Source organism: Nyctereutes procyonoides, unplaced genomic scaffold, assembly GCF_905146905.1.
Source record: "Nyctereutes procyonoides isolate TBG_1078 unplaced genomic scaffold, NYPRO_anot_genome, whole genome shotgun sequence".
In the NCBI taxonomy this organism is placed as follows: Eukaryota; Metazoa; Chordata; class Mammalia; order Carnivora; family Canidae; genus Nyctereutes; species Nyctereutes procyonoides.
The window spans coordinates 27791763-27807887 of NW_026575047.1; the positions used below are offsets into that span (position 1 = coordinate 27791763).

Below are 16125 nucleotides of genomic sequence, written 5' to 3' on the forward strand. Positions count from 1 at the left end.
AAAAAAAAAAGATGAATAAGGTATTATATATATTAGAAGTATTCTATATTCTATATCAGGGAAAGGTATTACATATTATGTATTACCAACTAGACAATAAATTTACCAATGTGAATGTCTAGACAGCCCCTCAACTCTTGTAATAAAAGCCTGGTGAGGGATCCCTGGGTGGCGCAGCGGTTTAGCGCCTGTCTTTGGCCCAGGGCGCGATCCTGGAGACCCAGGATCGAATCCCATGTCGGGCTCTCGGTGCATGGAGCCTGCTTCTCCCTCTATGTCTCTGCCTCTCTCTCTCTCTCTCTCTCTCTCTCTCTCTCTCTCTCTCTCTGTGACTATCATAAATAAATAAAAAATTAAAAAAAAAAATAAAAGCCTGGTGAAACCCTACTCCTAACATCAAGGCCTGGGAGACACTAGAGAGAACCTACCCTGTTATAAGGTATTTATGCCAGTGATTCAACTGAAATTGAACTCTGTTTTGTTTTGTTTTTTTTAAGATTTTATTCATTCATTCATGAGAGAGAGAGACACAGGCAGAGAGGGAGAAGCAGGCTCCTCCGCCTGATGCAGGACTTGATCACCAGACCCGGGATCACACCCTGAGCCAAATGCAGGGATCACACCCTGAGCCCAACCACTGAGCCACCCAGGTGTCCCTGAACTCTGCTTTCCTCTACATTTCACTCACTCTGAGAAATCAAGAAGAAATTGCTCTAAATTGAAAAATGTGACACCTTTTGTACATTTTAAGCAATAAAGCTTCTGGAGTGTTGTTCTAAGAAACTAAATCAAATGTTCCTAAATAGGCCTAAAGCCAAAGCCTCGTAATAGGAAACAGGATTAGAAAATTATTACAATTGTGCATGAGCAGTGTTAATTCAACTTTTCTGACATTACACTTCTTATATATACACAAATAAAACCAAAGTTTCATGACAAGATACTTACCTTCCTACAGGCAATGCCATTCTGATTAACTTTTCTTAAAAAAAAAAAAAATTCCTAACTGATTGTAACCTACCTCACGGGTTACTCATCCCATCAGTGGTCCCTTAATGCACCATGGTTTGAAATACACTCTGGGGATCCCTGGGTGGCGCAGCGGTTTAGCGCCTGCCTTTGGCCCAGGGCGTGATCCTGGAGACCCGGGATCGAATCCCACATCAGGCTCCCGGTGCATGGAGCCTGCTTCTCCCTCTGCCTATGTCTCTGCCTCTCTCTCTCTGTGACTATCATAAATAAATAAAATTAAATAAAATAAAATAAATGAAATACACTCTGATTTATAGTGAAGGCTTATCAAGACCTGTGTGCAGTTCCCCCAGAAGACAAGATTCACAATGACACACAGGAAATGCTCGCAAGTTTCTGTGAGGGATCTACCAAGAAACTGCTTGGCATGTCAGTGCTGCCCGAGAGAAGAGAAGAGGATGTGTGTACCAATCCTGACTCTGATGAGCTCACCATCACAAGGGCATAGCCGCTGCTCATCATATCTGCCACATGAGGGGTAATAAAAGGGGCCAGACACACGCTTCTTGCTTTGAGGCAATCCCCTGGGTGCATCCGTAGTTTGGCTGTGGATTGCAGGCAAATTTCTGTGTTTTCCCCAGATAAAAAGGGGAATCCACAACTATCCAGACAGGGGACAGCAGGTGGGTAAAACCTGACTGTGGCTGGCACTGCCCTGTACAAGGACCTAGGCCCCAACCTCCCTCCAATTCCCTCTGCAGTATATCCTCATGCTTCCCAGTCTTGGCTTATCATTGGAAGGAAAAAGTGAGCTCTGAAAATAATGTGTTCAAGAAAGAAAGACATAAGAACTAATTTTATTATTGTTGTTGTTATTTTTATTGGCAAGCCAAAGAAACATTACCCCCATCCCTGGCCAAAATCTTAAATAAATTCAAGGCACTGCCGCACTAAGGCAGCAGGTGCAGAGAGCGCCCCACACTTCTCCATCTCCCCTACCAGGCACCGATTCTTTCATGGAACCCGAGACTACCTAGAAAAGCAGCCATGTAACCATACCCTAAGCACAGTTAATGATCCTGACCACAGGCAACAACCGTCTCATTTTCATGACTGTTCTCCCTCCAGCCTGCGCTTGCTCCCATTCCTCCCTACCTTAACTCCCCAAAAGTTCAGCATGCAACCTGCCACCAAGAGCCCATGTGAAGCAATACTTCTCAAAGTGTCACTGGACAGCTGACTCCTTTCCCTCTACCATATCGATGCACTGACTGTCAGAAGTAAAAGACCAGCAGCCAAAACAGCTGGGTCCTCAATCCTCACTGTCTACTGCTCCTCCAGTTCTAGAACACTCTGACTGAGCTAACCAGCAAAATTCCTCTGACAGCCACTCCAACAAAAAGTGTGATTCTAAGGAAGCAAATTATTACAAGTTTTATGTGACTATAGAAGTATGAAACTGTGTTCTAGTACAGCCAAAACTGAATTATTTCTTAATTCTTCCTTTCTAGTAAGAAATCTTGGAATTGCTTAGACTTACCGGCTGCAGGAATGCAAAGGGAAAAGAGCGGCCTTCCTGTCATATCTGAGTGTCATATCTTAAGACACAACTAAGGGAATACGGCTTGTACAGATTCAGTGGCTATGCTTGTGGCTACACTCACCCTGGGATGTGAGGTTTTCTATGACAAAGATGCAATGAATCGTCTTTTTCTTTGAAGAGACTGTCATTAATGTTTTTAAATACAAGGGCTTTCTGGGAAACTGAAACCTTCAAAAGGGCTGACAATTCAGTAATTTGTCATACTGAGAAAAAAAATACTGCTCTTAGCCCAAGAGAACTGATGAGAATTAAGGGGGTAGGTAGAGATTAACTCCTTGGAAAAAGTGACTTGGATGGGACACAAGTGGGAATATGGTAAGTTTAATACATAGCAAAGTTAAGGAACACTTACACTAAAAATACAAGGTTAAAGCCTCTTCCTGTATGGGAATTCCTATTCCCAATACATTTAGTTACCTATAATATTACTTTCAATATTTTAAAAACTCAACTCGAGGTGTTCACAATTTATTTTTGTATAATTAACATGTCGACATAACTTTCAAAATGATGTCTGGTAATAGAAAAAAAAATAGTACCTTTTCCAATTCTCTTGGTATTCGCATACAAGTGTATACTCTTTCTCTTCTTTCTGTATACTTGGCCTCATTATGTTCAAGGAAGTACCCTCTTGTTAGTTCAGCACTGAGGAACCTCAACAATGAAAGCTCTACAGAAAAAGAAAATGACACAAAACAAAAAGAACAGTATTTATCAAGAAACTTACATGCTAGCTGGGGCCATAGATAATACATATATAACACAAGAAGAGAATAAAACAAAGCAAACTATAATTCTGTGCCCAGAACTGAACAGCTACACACAAATGATCAGCAAAAATTATTGACAAAATTGCTACTCTGTGTGGTATAAAGAGAAAATGCCACAGGAATATAAAAGGAATGATTACTATGAGCCAGAACAGTTAGAAAAGGGTCTGCAAGAGCCCAGTCCTGGGTCTTATAAGTGATATAGGACCTGGACTGATAGACAGAAGAGGGGTAAAAAGAGTAGAGATCAAATATGTAATATGAATATTATATGCTGATAGATACATATACATATATCCATATATCTACACCTATGAATGACTCTATATGCTAAGAGGGAGCCAAGTCACCTAAACAGGCATTGCTCAGGTCCAAAAACCATCCTGGGTGAACTACACTGATACCAGTGCAACTTCTTCCTTCTTCAGTCTCAGAGAGCCTGCAAAACTATCTAAAAAATGCCAGTCCCCTAGGTGAAGGCTTACCAACAAAATAATCATACTAAGTCATACAAAGTAGAACCTCAACAAGATCTGAAAGACTTCCCTTTCCTTGGATTTATCCACCGGCTATCTCTGTTCCTCCAGAACAAATTCACCCAGAATCATTCCATCTCAAATGAAAGTAAGGCCAAAGGAGGTTGAGTACTTTCCCCTTGGCTCTAACTGGAGTCTCTGAGATAAGAATCTAAGGTTGCGTGCGCTTCCCTGACAATCCATCACCTCACTGACTTTTCTGGATCCCTAACTCACATTACCTTACTATTCTTACTACCCATGAGGCCAAGCCCTCTTCCAGAAGTCAGGACACCAAAAGTTTCCATCTGTCCTCTTTGCTCTGAGCTGGCCCTTGTAGTCCTTTTACCAAATGCAGTGTTGGTATTCCCTCCAAAAAAATGACAAAGAGGGAAGGTGGATTTCATTTATAAGGACTGACTCAGGGAATTGCATCTTATGTGAGTGCTAGGATTTAAAGTCTGTAGGTATACGGAAGAGTCTGTGGTCAAAAACACCCTTGAGAAGCCCTCAGGAAGACCCAGACGGAGACTTACTACCTCCCAGTGGGCCTAAAACAGCTTACTTCCTCCAGCACTGAACAGATGGCTAGTTCTCTGAGTACCAGGTCAAATGGCTTGTTTGTGTACCGAGGTCACAGTACAGAGAAAATACACACGTGTGCACACATTTCTTTAAATTCCAGATTCATCATCTCTCTGGAGGGTTGGTGATACCACGAGAGAGATCTGGGGATTGAAACAGACGGAGAGAAGAGCAGACTTCCACCCACTCCTGCCGTACACAGGGCAGGCCGAATCGTCAAATGCACTGCCAGCATCATGCTTTTGGGACGTTTACAGTTGAAGCCATGGATGCCAGAGGTGAACTGTATCGTTCACATATTAATAGATGTTCAGATTAGAAGGCCTTGGTATCACCAAATCCATGCAGAGTAAAATTTTTGATCGAGAACTTTCTAATATACTGTAGGCTGGCTAGATACAGAATGTGATCTGCTGTTTGAAGCGGAGAAAAAGAGCCTTTTGAGCTGCAAACAAGAACAGCCAAACCAGTGAAAGATAAAAATTATACTCTTGGGGCACCTGGGTGGCTGCGACCGAGCCCCACATCATTGGGCTCCCTGCTCAGCGGGGAGTCTGCTTCTCCTTCTCTCCCCCTCTGCCTGTCCCCTTCCTTGTGCTCTGTGTCTTTCTCAAATAAAATTTTAAATATATATTTGCATATATATTCAGTTTTCCAATTAGAAAGCAAAGGATGTTCTGCTTAGCTGATATATATCAATAAATGTCATAAATACTAATCCTTTCATGTAAAAACAGGCCTCTCCAAAGGCAGGAGAGATTGTACTTGCACTACCTTTCGCTGATACCAGTGAGCCCCAAAGGTCATGTCATCATGATTCCCGTCCCCTCTCCTGCCACCCTCCACTACAAGCGCTCCTCTCTCAAATGGCCCAACTTTTTGGAACTGGGTGTCTTGGGTGGCTTCTCCCCTCCACCTGACTGTAAGCGTTTGCAGGTTCAGTGTTCCAGTCACTGTGTCCTAACAAAGCACCAGTAACAGTAAAATGTCAGCCATTCTTTACGGCTGTATTCCCTGGAGTGTCGTCTTCTTTTCTCTTTTTCCTATATATATATTCTCCTTGGACAATCTAAGGTTAAAGCCATCATCTGAATCCTAAAGTCACCATATCTGACCCCAGGAACCTGTACCTGTATTCCCAGCTGCCTTTGGGCCAACTCTACCTGGAGCTCCCCCACAGCCCCACCTTTAAACCTGCAAATGGAGCTCAAGATCTTGCCCTTCAATCCACCCTCTCCTGCAGCCCTGGCTTTAGCTCGTGCACTGTCAGTGACACAGTGTATGTCAGAAACCCGATGCTACTGGCCCTCTCTCCTCACTAAGTCCCATTGATTCATTCTCTGGCACATTGATTAACTTAGCCCTCCCATCCCCGTCTCTGTCTGTCACCTGAGTTTGGTCCTTTTCATCTCCCTTCAGTTCCCACCTAAGCTTCCTGACTGATGCCCTCCTTCCATCTCTTCTCCCATCAGTCCTGGCCCTGCCAGGCAGCCAGAGCCACATGCTCACAGGCCAGCAGCAGCCCCTCCTTCAGTGCTGCCACCTGTGGGCCAGGCCCTCCACCTCAGCAGTGGGGACACTGGATCCTTTACAACTTGGCCCCCTGCTAGGTTTTCAGTTGTGCCTCACACCTGCCTCTGCTGAGTCTCTTAGGTCAGAGTTCTCTAGTTACACTACTTCTCATGTCTTGCAAACAGGGCAGTCAGTTCACAAGGTCTGTTGTCCCAAGAATTCGCTTCCAGTTTCCCACAGGTGAAAACGCACAGGCGCCTGCTCTGGGAAGCCATCCCCAGGTCTTCCAAACGGAATGCAGCCTTTCTCCACTGGCTTGGCACAGCGTCTATCCTCCCCTGTGCTTCCCTCCACCCATACCATACGAGGTTTTGGGGCTGGTTTTGTCCTTTACTTGGCATCATTGGGGTACAGCACATCACAGGTATTCAACAAATATTTGCTGAAAGATTATGAGAGGAGAAGGAGGGGGAAAAAAAACCACAAGGAGGAGTGTGGCAGAGAGAGAACAAAAACAGAATCAGAAATCAGAAGTGGCAAAAGCAGAGAACACCAGATTCTTGAGAAAACAGCCTGTGACTGAGACAGAATTTTCTGAGACGGGAGAGTGAGAGGGGAAAGAATGACAAGCTCTGGCACCTCACTGGATGCAGCAGCCACTGAAGATAAGGAGTGTCTATGTCGTGTATATGTGTGTCTAAGTGAATGTAAAGTAACCTAACACGTATCTGAACCTCTGCCCTAAAAGGACAGGGTGCCATGGTGGCAGGCACAGCCATTGAGTGCCCTGGGGTATGGGACAAGGATGCTTGCATTATTCACAGTAAGGGAAGGGAGGGAAGCTGGCCAGCCTGCTAGTATGTCAGCTGTGTAAGGAAATACAGAAACAGGTTATTACAGAATTTTACATTTAAAACAGCAAATTAAATCAAAAGAGACAGCTCTACCTTACGTACTTAGAAAATTATCCTCTACAGTAGCGTCTTCCCTGATGACGCAGTTGACCGAGTTTTACCATAATAAGAGTTTTGTTATGATCCACAAGAAAAGCAGGGATTAGCGATCAGAAGGGGCTTCTGGCATCCTCTCTATCACACATGAGTCCTGTGACCCTGCTCAAGTCATAAAGTTCAATTTCACAGAACAGAAAACTAAGGCTTGGAGCAGTTTTAGAACCTGCCTGCCATCCACACAGGATGGCCAAAGGACTGAGAGGATTTGATGAAAGCACATGACAAGTGCAGAGCATGACACAAGGTCTTGAACTCTTTACTAGTAATTTCACAGGACCTGACATATTACCCAATTCTGGTCTGGTGGTTCCCTAATGTTTACTGCTGCTGCTTCTGCAATTCTGTTTTCATGGATAAAAGGTATGTTGCAAATAAGTATATTTAACAAACTAACCTAGTTAACTAATTTTCTATAAACAAGTCACAGCATATACCTACAAAAGTGTCTTAACTATATTATAAATTGAAGTGACATGTCAGGATTCTACTTCTACAAATTCAAGAATCTTAGTCATAAACACCAATTTAAATTCCACAATGGAAAAAATTAAAGTATGTACTTAAAAAAATAAAAATGATAAAAACATGTTTTTACTGCACAGCTCTCATAACTATGAGGCATATTCTTCTGTTACATCCAGTTTGCAGATGAAGAAACCAAGGGATAGGGAGGTTAAGGAGGTCTCCAGGGTCATAAAGGAAGAAAGTGGTCGAGCCAGAATTCAAAATCAGGCATTCTATTCTCAAAGCATGTGCTTTTTGGCACGAGATTATTATTATTATTTTTTTTAATTTAAATTCAATTTAGTTAACATATATGTATTTTTAGTTTCTGGGGTAGAATTTAGTGATTCATCAGTTGTATATAATACCTACCCTGTACTCATTACATCAAGTGCCCTCCTTAATGCCCATCACCAGTTACCCCATCTCCCATCTCCTCCCCTCCAGCAACCCTCAGTTTGTTTCCTAGAGTTAAGAGTCTCTTATGGTTTGCCTCTCCCTCTGTTTTCATCTTATTTTTCCTTTCCTTCCCCTATGTTCATCTGTTTTGTTTCTTAAATTCTACATATGAGTGAAATCATGTGGTATTTCTCTTCCTCTGACTTATTTCTCTTAGAATAATACTCTCTAGTTCCGTCCACATTGTTGCAAATGGCAAAATTTCATTCTTTTTATTACTGAGCAATACATACACATACTACACACACACACACACACACACACACACCCCACATCTTCTTTATCCATTCATCTGTTGATGGAAATCTGGGCTCTTTCCGTACTTTGGGTAATGTGGACATTGTTGCTATGAACATAGGGTGCAGGTGGTACTAGATTATTTTGCCTATCATTGTCTTAAGTAATTTTTGTAGACAGGCCACTGTGTACTTTCTAGAAAACTGGGACCACCACTCCCGTCCTCTTCTTTCTCTGTGTTTCATATACAGCACCCTGGGTTTACTTCTATGAAGTTACACTGTTAACTAGTTGGCTCCCTTACCAGCTCATGAGCTGTCTGAAAGCAGGCACCACGAATCCTGATCTTCCCAATCAATGTCTAGCCCCCAGTGAGTTCTGAGTCTGGGGGAAGTGCCTGCATACAATTAACACCATTACTGATGGGCTAGGGAATGGTTTGTAAAGATACATTAAAGCAATACTGACAAAAGAACAAAGCTTCATGGGGTGAACTATTTTGGAAGCTTCATTTTCCTTCTTCTCTCCCACTCCTGGAAAACTTGTCCTGCTTAAGGGATTAGGATCCTCCCACTTTATGCCAAGAGGCAGTTTACAAAGGTCTAGCACCCAGTATTGCATAAAATTCTCACAACAATTCTGAGGGCTAAGGAGAGCAGGTAATGTGTTTATGTTTTACAAATGAAGAAACTGAAGATCCTGGAGGTTAAGACACTTGTCCAAAGTCACTGAAAGGCTGAGATGTAAATTGGGAATAGGATCTGGATCTCTGACCAGGAGGTCAGAGTGCTTTCTCCTCTATGCCATAATTAGCATCCATCTATGGACAATGACACAAGAGAAGATAACCTAGCCCTAACCTGGCTTCAACCAGCCAGAAAGGCCCTTTGATCTTTACCAAAAGAGAAGGGGCTTGCTTTTCCCTGCAGCCTGAGCTAGTAAGTTAGCCTTGCTGCTCGGTCGGCTGCACCCACCTTCCCTAGCCACAGATATACTTTGTAGGATGCTACTTAATCTTCTGCTCCGAAGTGGTTCAGCTTTTGTTCTTGTTATTTCAAACACTGTTCTCTAGCATTCTACAGATTTGCCTGAACTCACTTGTCCTGTGATACTGGGTATAGCTGCCTAGCTAATTATCTAAGAACACTGTTATTCCTTCAACTTGCAGGTACCACCCCTCCAGAATTCTGCTAAGTCCACCATAACTTCTTCCATACTGTGGTGCCATGTTATTCCTTCTCAGCAAAAGTCACTCTCATTTGTTATGCCAAACATCTGTTTTTATATTTTAAGAAGTTATTTTCCAAAATAAAAATAACCCAAATGTTTATTTTCCAAACACTGACTTAACTTTTTAGATTCAACCGATTTTAGTTCATTTATCTAGCTCTCACAAAGAAACGTCAGCACGTCTTTTTAAAATATTTATTTATAATATAAACAAGTGCTTCTACATTAGAAGAACTAAGCTTTGCCACCCAATCATAAGTCCAAATCAGTTCCTCCAGAGTATTTTTAATCAACATTCATCTTCTACTGCAGAAATGCTCTGTGTTCTGGTATCTTAAATTGAGAAAAAGCATAGTATAAGTTGCTTCTTCCTCATCCCTAAAAGAAGATTATGTTTAATTACCTTCTGGGATAGTTCATTTTAGAAATAAGAACCCAGGAAACAGAAGTATTAATTAAGCGTTAATGCGTAATCATAAATATATTTAAATGGTAAGTAATATGTCTAAATATATTTTCCTTAAAATAGCATTGACCATCAAAAAACTGGGGAGTAATACTGGTTGTTAAGAAAATCTTATAGGGCAGCCCTGGTGGCGCAGCAGTATGGCGCCGCCTGTAGCCTGGGGTGTGATCCTGGAGACCTGGGATCGAGTCCCACATTGGGCTCCCTGCATGGAGCCTGCTTCTCCCTCTGCCTGTGTCTCTGCTTCTCTCTCTGTCTCTCTCTGTGTGTTGCTCATGAATAAATAAATAAAATCTTTAAAAAAAATTTTTTTAAAGAAAATATTATAAAACATGCAAATCTCCATAGTGTTAAATAATGTAAAATAGTAATAAACTTTACTAAGGTTATATGAAAATGTTACACGTAAGTCTGTTACACAAACACAGAGGTATGCCCTTGTACAAGGCGAATTCAAAATCAATACATCAGTGATTCTGTCTTCCTAAGTTAAATAAAAGTAAAGGTACCCTTCAAGTTTTTAAGATCCTGAAACTGCTCACAAATAGTCTCATTTAGGGAAGAATAGATAGGATATTCATAAACTTATACATTTATATGGAAAAAGGGACACAAACAGCAGCGACTTTTTCAAAGGTCACAAGGTCACAGGGCTAAGGACTAAAAATGGGATCAGAATGTCACTAATTTGACAGTCAATGCTCAGTCTTTCCAAAGACCTGATTCATGCAAGCATTCCTCAAACTGGGCCACAAATGAGCAGCCAGGGCTGAATTGTGAAGGGTAAACTAGGATGGAGTTACACATTTTAAAAAGCCAGGATACTGAACTGACCAAAATGAGTAACTTTTCATTGCTCAATTTACACGTACTAGTTCAATAAAGTGAGAGTTTTAAAAAAGCAGAGCAACAGTGTGTCAGAGAGAAGCTAATTTTACTTAACCTATCTCAGGGTTGTGGTTACTCCACGTAACTTCCCAGTTTTACAGTTATCATTACTTCCCTTTGTAAGTGAGAAATGGACTAGAATACAATTTCAGAATAACAACCTTTAATATCCATCCTTAGAATAAGTTTGGGGTCATGGGAATAACCATGTAACACATTCTATGGAGGAGAAGGATCGATAAATGAAACGGTATTTTAGTTAAAATAAATTAACTGTAATAAGAATTTAAATTTTCAATTTACAAATAATAGGGCATAGAGAATTTGACCAGTTAAAACCTTTGTCCCACGTGAAGTCTTTTGTGAGAACTGTGAAAAGGAGCTCACTTGGGCTTTTTGGGGTTTAGGCTTTCTTCCCGCCTCTGCTCATTCCCTCATGGAGGTAAAGCAAGAGGACTAAACTGGGTAAAGAAAGAGAAAAGCAGCAAAAGAGACGGAAAACAAGCATTAAGCTCTAGATGTGGAGAAGTCACCATTGAAACAAAAGGAAAAACATGGGCCCCACAGCATTATTGAAGTGAGACATGATACTATCCACCCTAACCTTACTTTAAGCTCTTCTGTTTTACAAGCAACACCTCACCCTACGCATATTCTTACACCTGCATCATATAGGTATTGTTTCATCCTCACCAGTAGGTATGAGGCTTAATTTACACCAATTCTTCCACTGTTAAGTCTCCATGGGCACTAGAGCCAACTCAGGTACTTCAGATACTGAACTATTTAGTAGTGGAGCCATGAAACAGAGCCAAAAGAATTAGGCAAGCAGTCTAAGCAAGCACACAGTCTAAAAGCCACTTGACAACCAAACCAAGCCAAGAATAGATTGCCTAATTCTTAGTCCAAAGTTGACTTGCTGGGCCTAGATTCCTAAATGGGAACATGGTAATACAGAAATTCTCCCCCTTAGGACTTTTACAGATGAGTAAGTTGGGGAATAATACAAAACTATGGTAATAGGTACTTATTATCTGAGCTTATGTCAAAAAAGGATAATAGAAGTTGGCAGTACTTTTAAGAGTAGGGACAAAAGAAAAAAGAGATGAATCTGTAGCTTTGCACTATACCGAGTCCAAGAACAGTGACCACATAAGGGCAATGGTGGAACAAATGTTCTGAGAGAGAAAGAGAATAGGTATGGTGAGTGGAATACCCATTTCCCACTATATTAAGTGATAAGCCCTAGCTAGCATCAGAGAAGTTTCAATCCACTGCCAGGCTACCTGTAAGTCAAAGACAGAGTTCAGAGAATCAATGATTCAGAGTTTGAAATGAGAAACAAAATGAAAGCTTATGCCTGATGCAGACATGTGTATATGTAACAATGTAATGCAACATGTATATGTAACTGCCCATACACAAATAGATATCAAGTATATTTTCTAAACATAAAAATGGACAAAGATAGATATAAAGCAAAGATTTAACCTCAAGTACTATGTCTTGAATTTTACTTAGATAGGGAGGGTGTTGATAAGCATCTAGTCTGTATGTTCATTCACGAAATCCTACGTTATTGGGAAAGGCCAACAAACATTTAAGACTCTTAAATTCCTTGAGAGATTTAACAAAGAGAATTTTGGAGCTGATGGTGAGGCCACTGGGACACTAAGATTATGACTTTCAAAGGGAAAAACAAAGGTTGCCCTAAACTGGAGAGGAGGACTAGAGTATCAGAGGCAGTGCGAGAATAAAAAGAGTAGACAAGTATGTGTGGTGAGGATGGTAGCTATACTTGTGAGCACAGAAAAACCTATAGGGATGTTGCATCACTCTGCTGTACACCTGAAACTAATGCAACATTGTGTGTCACTATACTAAAAAAAAAAAAAATTTAATGGACAAGTAACACCTTAGGTATAAGGACAGAGGCTTGGAAGACATTTGATTCAGGGAGAAATGCTTCCCACATGACACTAGGTGGTGCACTCAAAGGCCCTCTGGCCAGGCCAGCCCCTAGGGAACAGTTTTCTCAAGTCTGCACTAGAGAGGAGGGAAAGGTTACAGAGCAGTAGAAAGGGGCGATGCCAAAACAGCAAGGTGAAGCCAAGCCGCTTAGCCTAGGTGTTTAAGAACGGCTGAAAGAATTCTAATCTCCTGGGTGTGCCTGCAACCAATGCGGCATCAGAGTCGATGCTAGCAGGGGCAAGAGCTGTGTGACTAGCAGAGCAGAGACAGACACTTGGGGGAAAGAATTAGAGGCCCCCATGGAATAACACTGGCTTATGACCCCCAGCTGAAATAGTCCTGGGATTCTTAGACCTAAGTCTTGATCTTGGACAGTTGCCACTGTCATCTCTCCTCAAACAAAACTGATGGAATTAGGGAAACCGTGAGGGCTATCCCAACAACTAGCGCTGGAAGTGTCTCCCAGATAAAGACTTTCTGCGATTATGGGTTAAAGGTCCAATTTTCAACAATGTTAACTATACCACGCTCGGAAACTCATGTTGATGAAGAATGCGAGTGTGAAGTCTCAGGAAGCCCCTGGTACCAGGTATTCAGACCCGGCTTGGGAAGGGCCAGGGAAGGGGTGTTATGGGTTACTCCAAAAGTCTAACATCTGTGCTCATCAAAAGACTCCTGACAACTTCATTTTCTATGCATGCAAACAACAAAAATGGCTTCTGTAATATTGGCTTTCCTGAAAACTCAGAAATATGTTAAAGACATTGTTGTGAAACCTGGCCACTCTTGTTTCCATTTGCATCAGAGAGTCTTTAAGATCGAAGTGTAAGTCCGTAAACAAACAGCTGAGAGATTTAATACTCTTACTTAGTTCCTGCCCGTTGAGAAAGTAAATACTCTTGAAAGCAAGTATTTAACGGGCAACTAAACCAAACAGAATTGAGAATTTTTTTTACGTGGTTAATAGGAAAAGACGGAACAAGGCGGTCTGTACTCAGTATTTCAAAGACCCAGACCTCTTCAAAATCTAACCTGCGCCTAGTTCTGAAAACTGGCAAATTAAACAAGGATCTCACCTGATCAACCTTCTGGGATCCTATATTTCCAATACCCAAGTACAATCAATGGTGCAGTCAGCTTTAGGACTTAACATTCATTTGCAGGAACTGATGGCAATAACGGCTAATGGAGCCCGGACTGCCCACCAGAAGCAAAATTCTTTTTTTTTTTTTTTTCTGGAAGAAATGTAATGGCTCAGCGGCTGTTTCAAAACTTAGAGTCATGTAAAAAACGTAAATGTCGTGATCACTCTACTCAACGAAACATGTATCTCACAATCCCATTTTAAGCCTAACACGCAACTATAACATGAAATACAAATGCAACCTAAACTAAAGAACAAACAAAACAAAACAAACAAAAAAATCAGAATCCCACTGCTTACAAAATAACATTCTAACAACATGCTTAAAAGCGGTCGTCGAAAAAAGGACTTACAAGGGCGTCTTTCCCCTATACGGCCAACTTTCTTTTCTTTTTTTTTTTTTTAAAGAGGCTTAAGTTTCGGTTTAGGAAAAGTTCACAGGTAAGTAACATTTTGAAGAGAGCTTACGCTATTTCCGTTCTGGGCAAAAGTACTGAAGTTCAGGGTCATCACCGCGCCGCCCGCTGCCGGCGGGGAGCACGTATTTGGAGCGCGAGGTAACAGGTCTCTACGGCTCAAGTTCGCTTAAGACACACGACGACAAAGTCACCTTGGCGCGGGAGGCGGGAACAGAGCAGCCGGCAGCGTCTCGGTTCGGGGCTCCGCGGGCGGCGGGCGCCAGCGTGGGCGCGCCCCGGGGTCTCCCTGCAGGGCCGCGTCCGGAGCCGGCGGGGCCGCGCGCCGCCGCCGCCGCCGCCCCCGCCCGACCGGCTGTCAGCGGCCGCCGACCCCGCGCGCCCGCGCCCCGGGCCGCCCCGGGCCGCCCCGGGGGCAGCTGCGGCCGCGGCGATGCCCCCCGCCGCCCGCGGCGATGCCCCCCGCCGCCCGCGGCGATGCCCCCCGCCGCCCGCGGCGCGGCCTAGCGCCTCCGCCCGCGCGCCCGCCCGCCCGCCCGCCTCACCTGCGCGGCTGCGGCGCCGCTCCCGCCGCCGGTCGCTCTCGTAGAAGCCCAGCGTCTCCGTGAGCTGGGGCGCCGGCGAGGGCCCGTGGCCGCCGCCGCCGCCGCCGCCGCCGCCTCCCGGCTGCTCCGCCTCGCCGCGGCCGTCCGCGCCGCCACCGCCGCCTTCTCCCGGGGCGGCCGCATCGCCGACGCCCGCCATGTTCCGAGCACAACAAACTGTCCCCGCCGCCTCCCTCCAGCCTCCCGCCCGGCCTCCGCCTCCGGCCGGCCCCCTCCCGGCCTCGCCCCGCCCCTCGCCGGAGCCCGGGCCGCCGCCGCCGCCGCCGCCGCCGCCGCCGCCATCCGCGGCTCGCCGGCCGGCGCGCGCTATTGGCGTCAGCGGCGCGTGGGAGGCCGCCGCCGCCGCCGCCGCCGCCGCCGCCGCTGCCACGGCCGCCGCCATCTTCTTCCGGCCCTCGGCGTGGCGCGCGGGGGCTTCCCGCGGCGCGGCGGGCTCGGCCGTCCGGGACCCCGCGCCGGGCTCCATGTCGCCGGGCCGCGCGGCCGGGGAGAGCGGCCGCCTCCGGGGCTCGGGTCGGAGGCTCGGCGGCGGCGGTGGCGGCGGCGGCGGCGGGGCGGCGGAGGGGCCCCGGGGCGGCGCTCGCTGCGGCCGCTGCCCGCCGTCTGCGAGGTGCGCGGCCGCCCGCGCGGGGCCCTTTTTGCAGGCGGGGGGCCCGGAGTGCGCCGGCGCCGCCCAGCCCGTCCTGGCACCGCCCGCGCCGCCCCGGCCGCGAGGGCCCGGCTCCAGACCCCCGCCGCCCGCGAGCCCCGGCTCCTCCGGCGTCGGCCGTGGCGACTCCATGTCTTCTGCATATTTATGGTCGCCGTCACATTTCCCTAGCCTCTGGGCTCCCGTTGACTGTCCGAAACCCCCGGGCAGGGCGGGGCGGGGGGGGGAGCTCGGGGACGCTGCCCCGCAGGTGGGGGCGCGGGGGGAAGCCCGAGGAGCCGGGTGTGGTGCGCCGCCAGCGCCCGCGGGCGCCCTGGACCTTGCCTCGGGATTAGGGCTGGTCCGGCCCCCGGCGGCCGCCGTGCCCCCGCCGTGCCCCCGCCGTGCCCCCGCTCCGTCACCTGCGCGGCCGCTTTCCCTGCACCGGCCCTCGCGGCTCCGGCCTGAGACCGCGCACCCGCCGCAGGGATGGTGCCGGCGAGGATGCTGCAGGCAAGGGCCCGGGGGGCCTTTGCCCCTGCCCCCCACGTGGTTGCCGCGTGCTCTGCTTAGGACGACCGTGGCCGGCCGATCTGCCAACTTCAGA

General features: G+C 45.8%; 1 protein-coding gene across 4 annotated transcripts in view; it reads right to left on the bottom strand.

Annotated features, from left to right (window-relative positions):
• The window catches only part of TAPT1 (transmembrane anterior posterior transformation 1), a 65436-nt gene extending 50407 nt beyond the window's left edge, over window positions 1–15029 (bottom strand). The window contains exons 1-2 of one of the 4 annotated variants that reach the window (XM_055326488.1): window positions 14831–15029; window positions 3115–3245 (exon numbers count right to left, since the gene is read on the bottom strand). In XM_055326488.1, coding sequence (XP_055182463.1) covers window positions 3115–3245; window positions 14831–15029 — 330 coding nt within the window. Of the gene's footprint in view, window positions 1–3114; window positions 3246–13801; window positions 13823–14337; window positions 14355–14830 lie in introns of those variants that run through there. The other 3 variants (XM_055326491.1, XM_055326490.1, XM_055326489.1) reach the window with 3 other exon arrangements.
• Between the last annotated feature and the right edge of the window lie 1096 nt (window positions 15030–16125).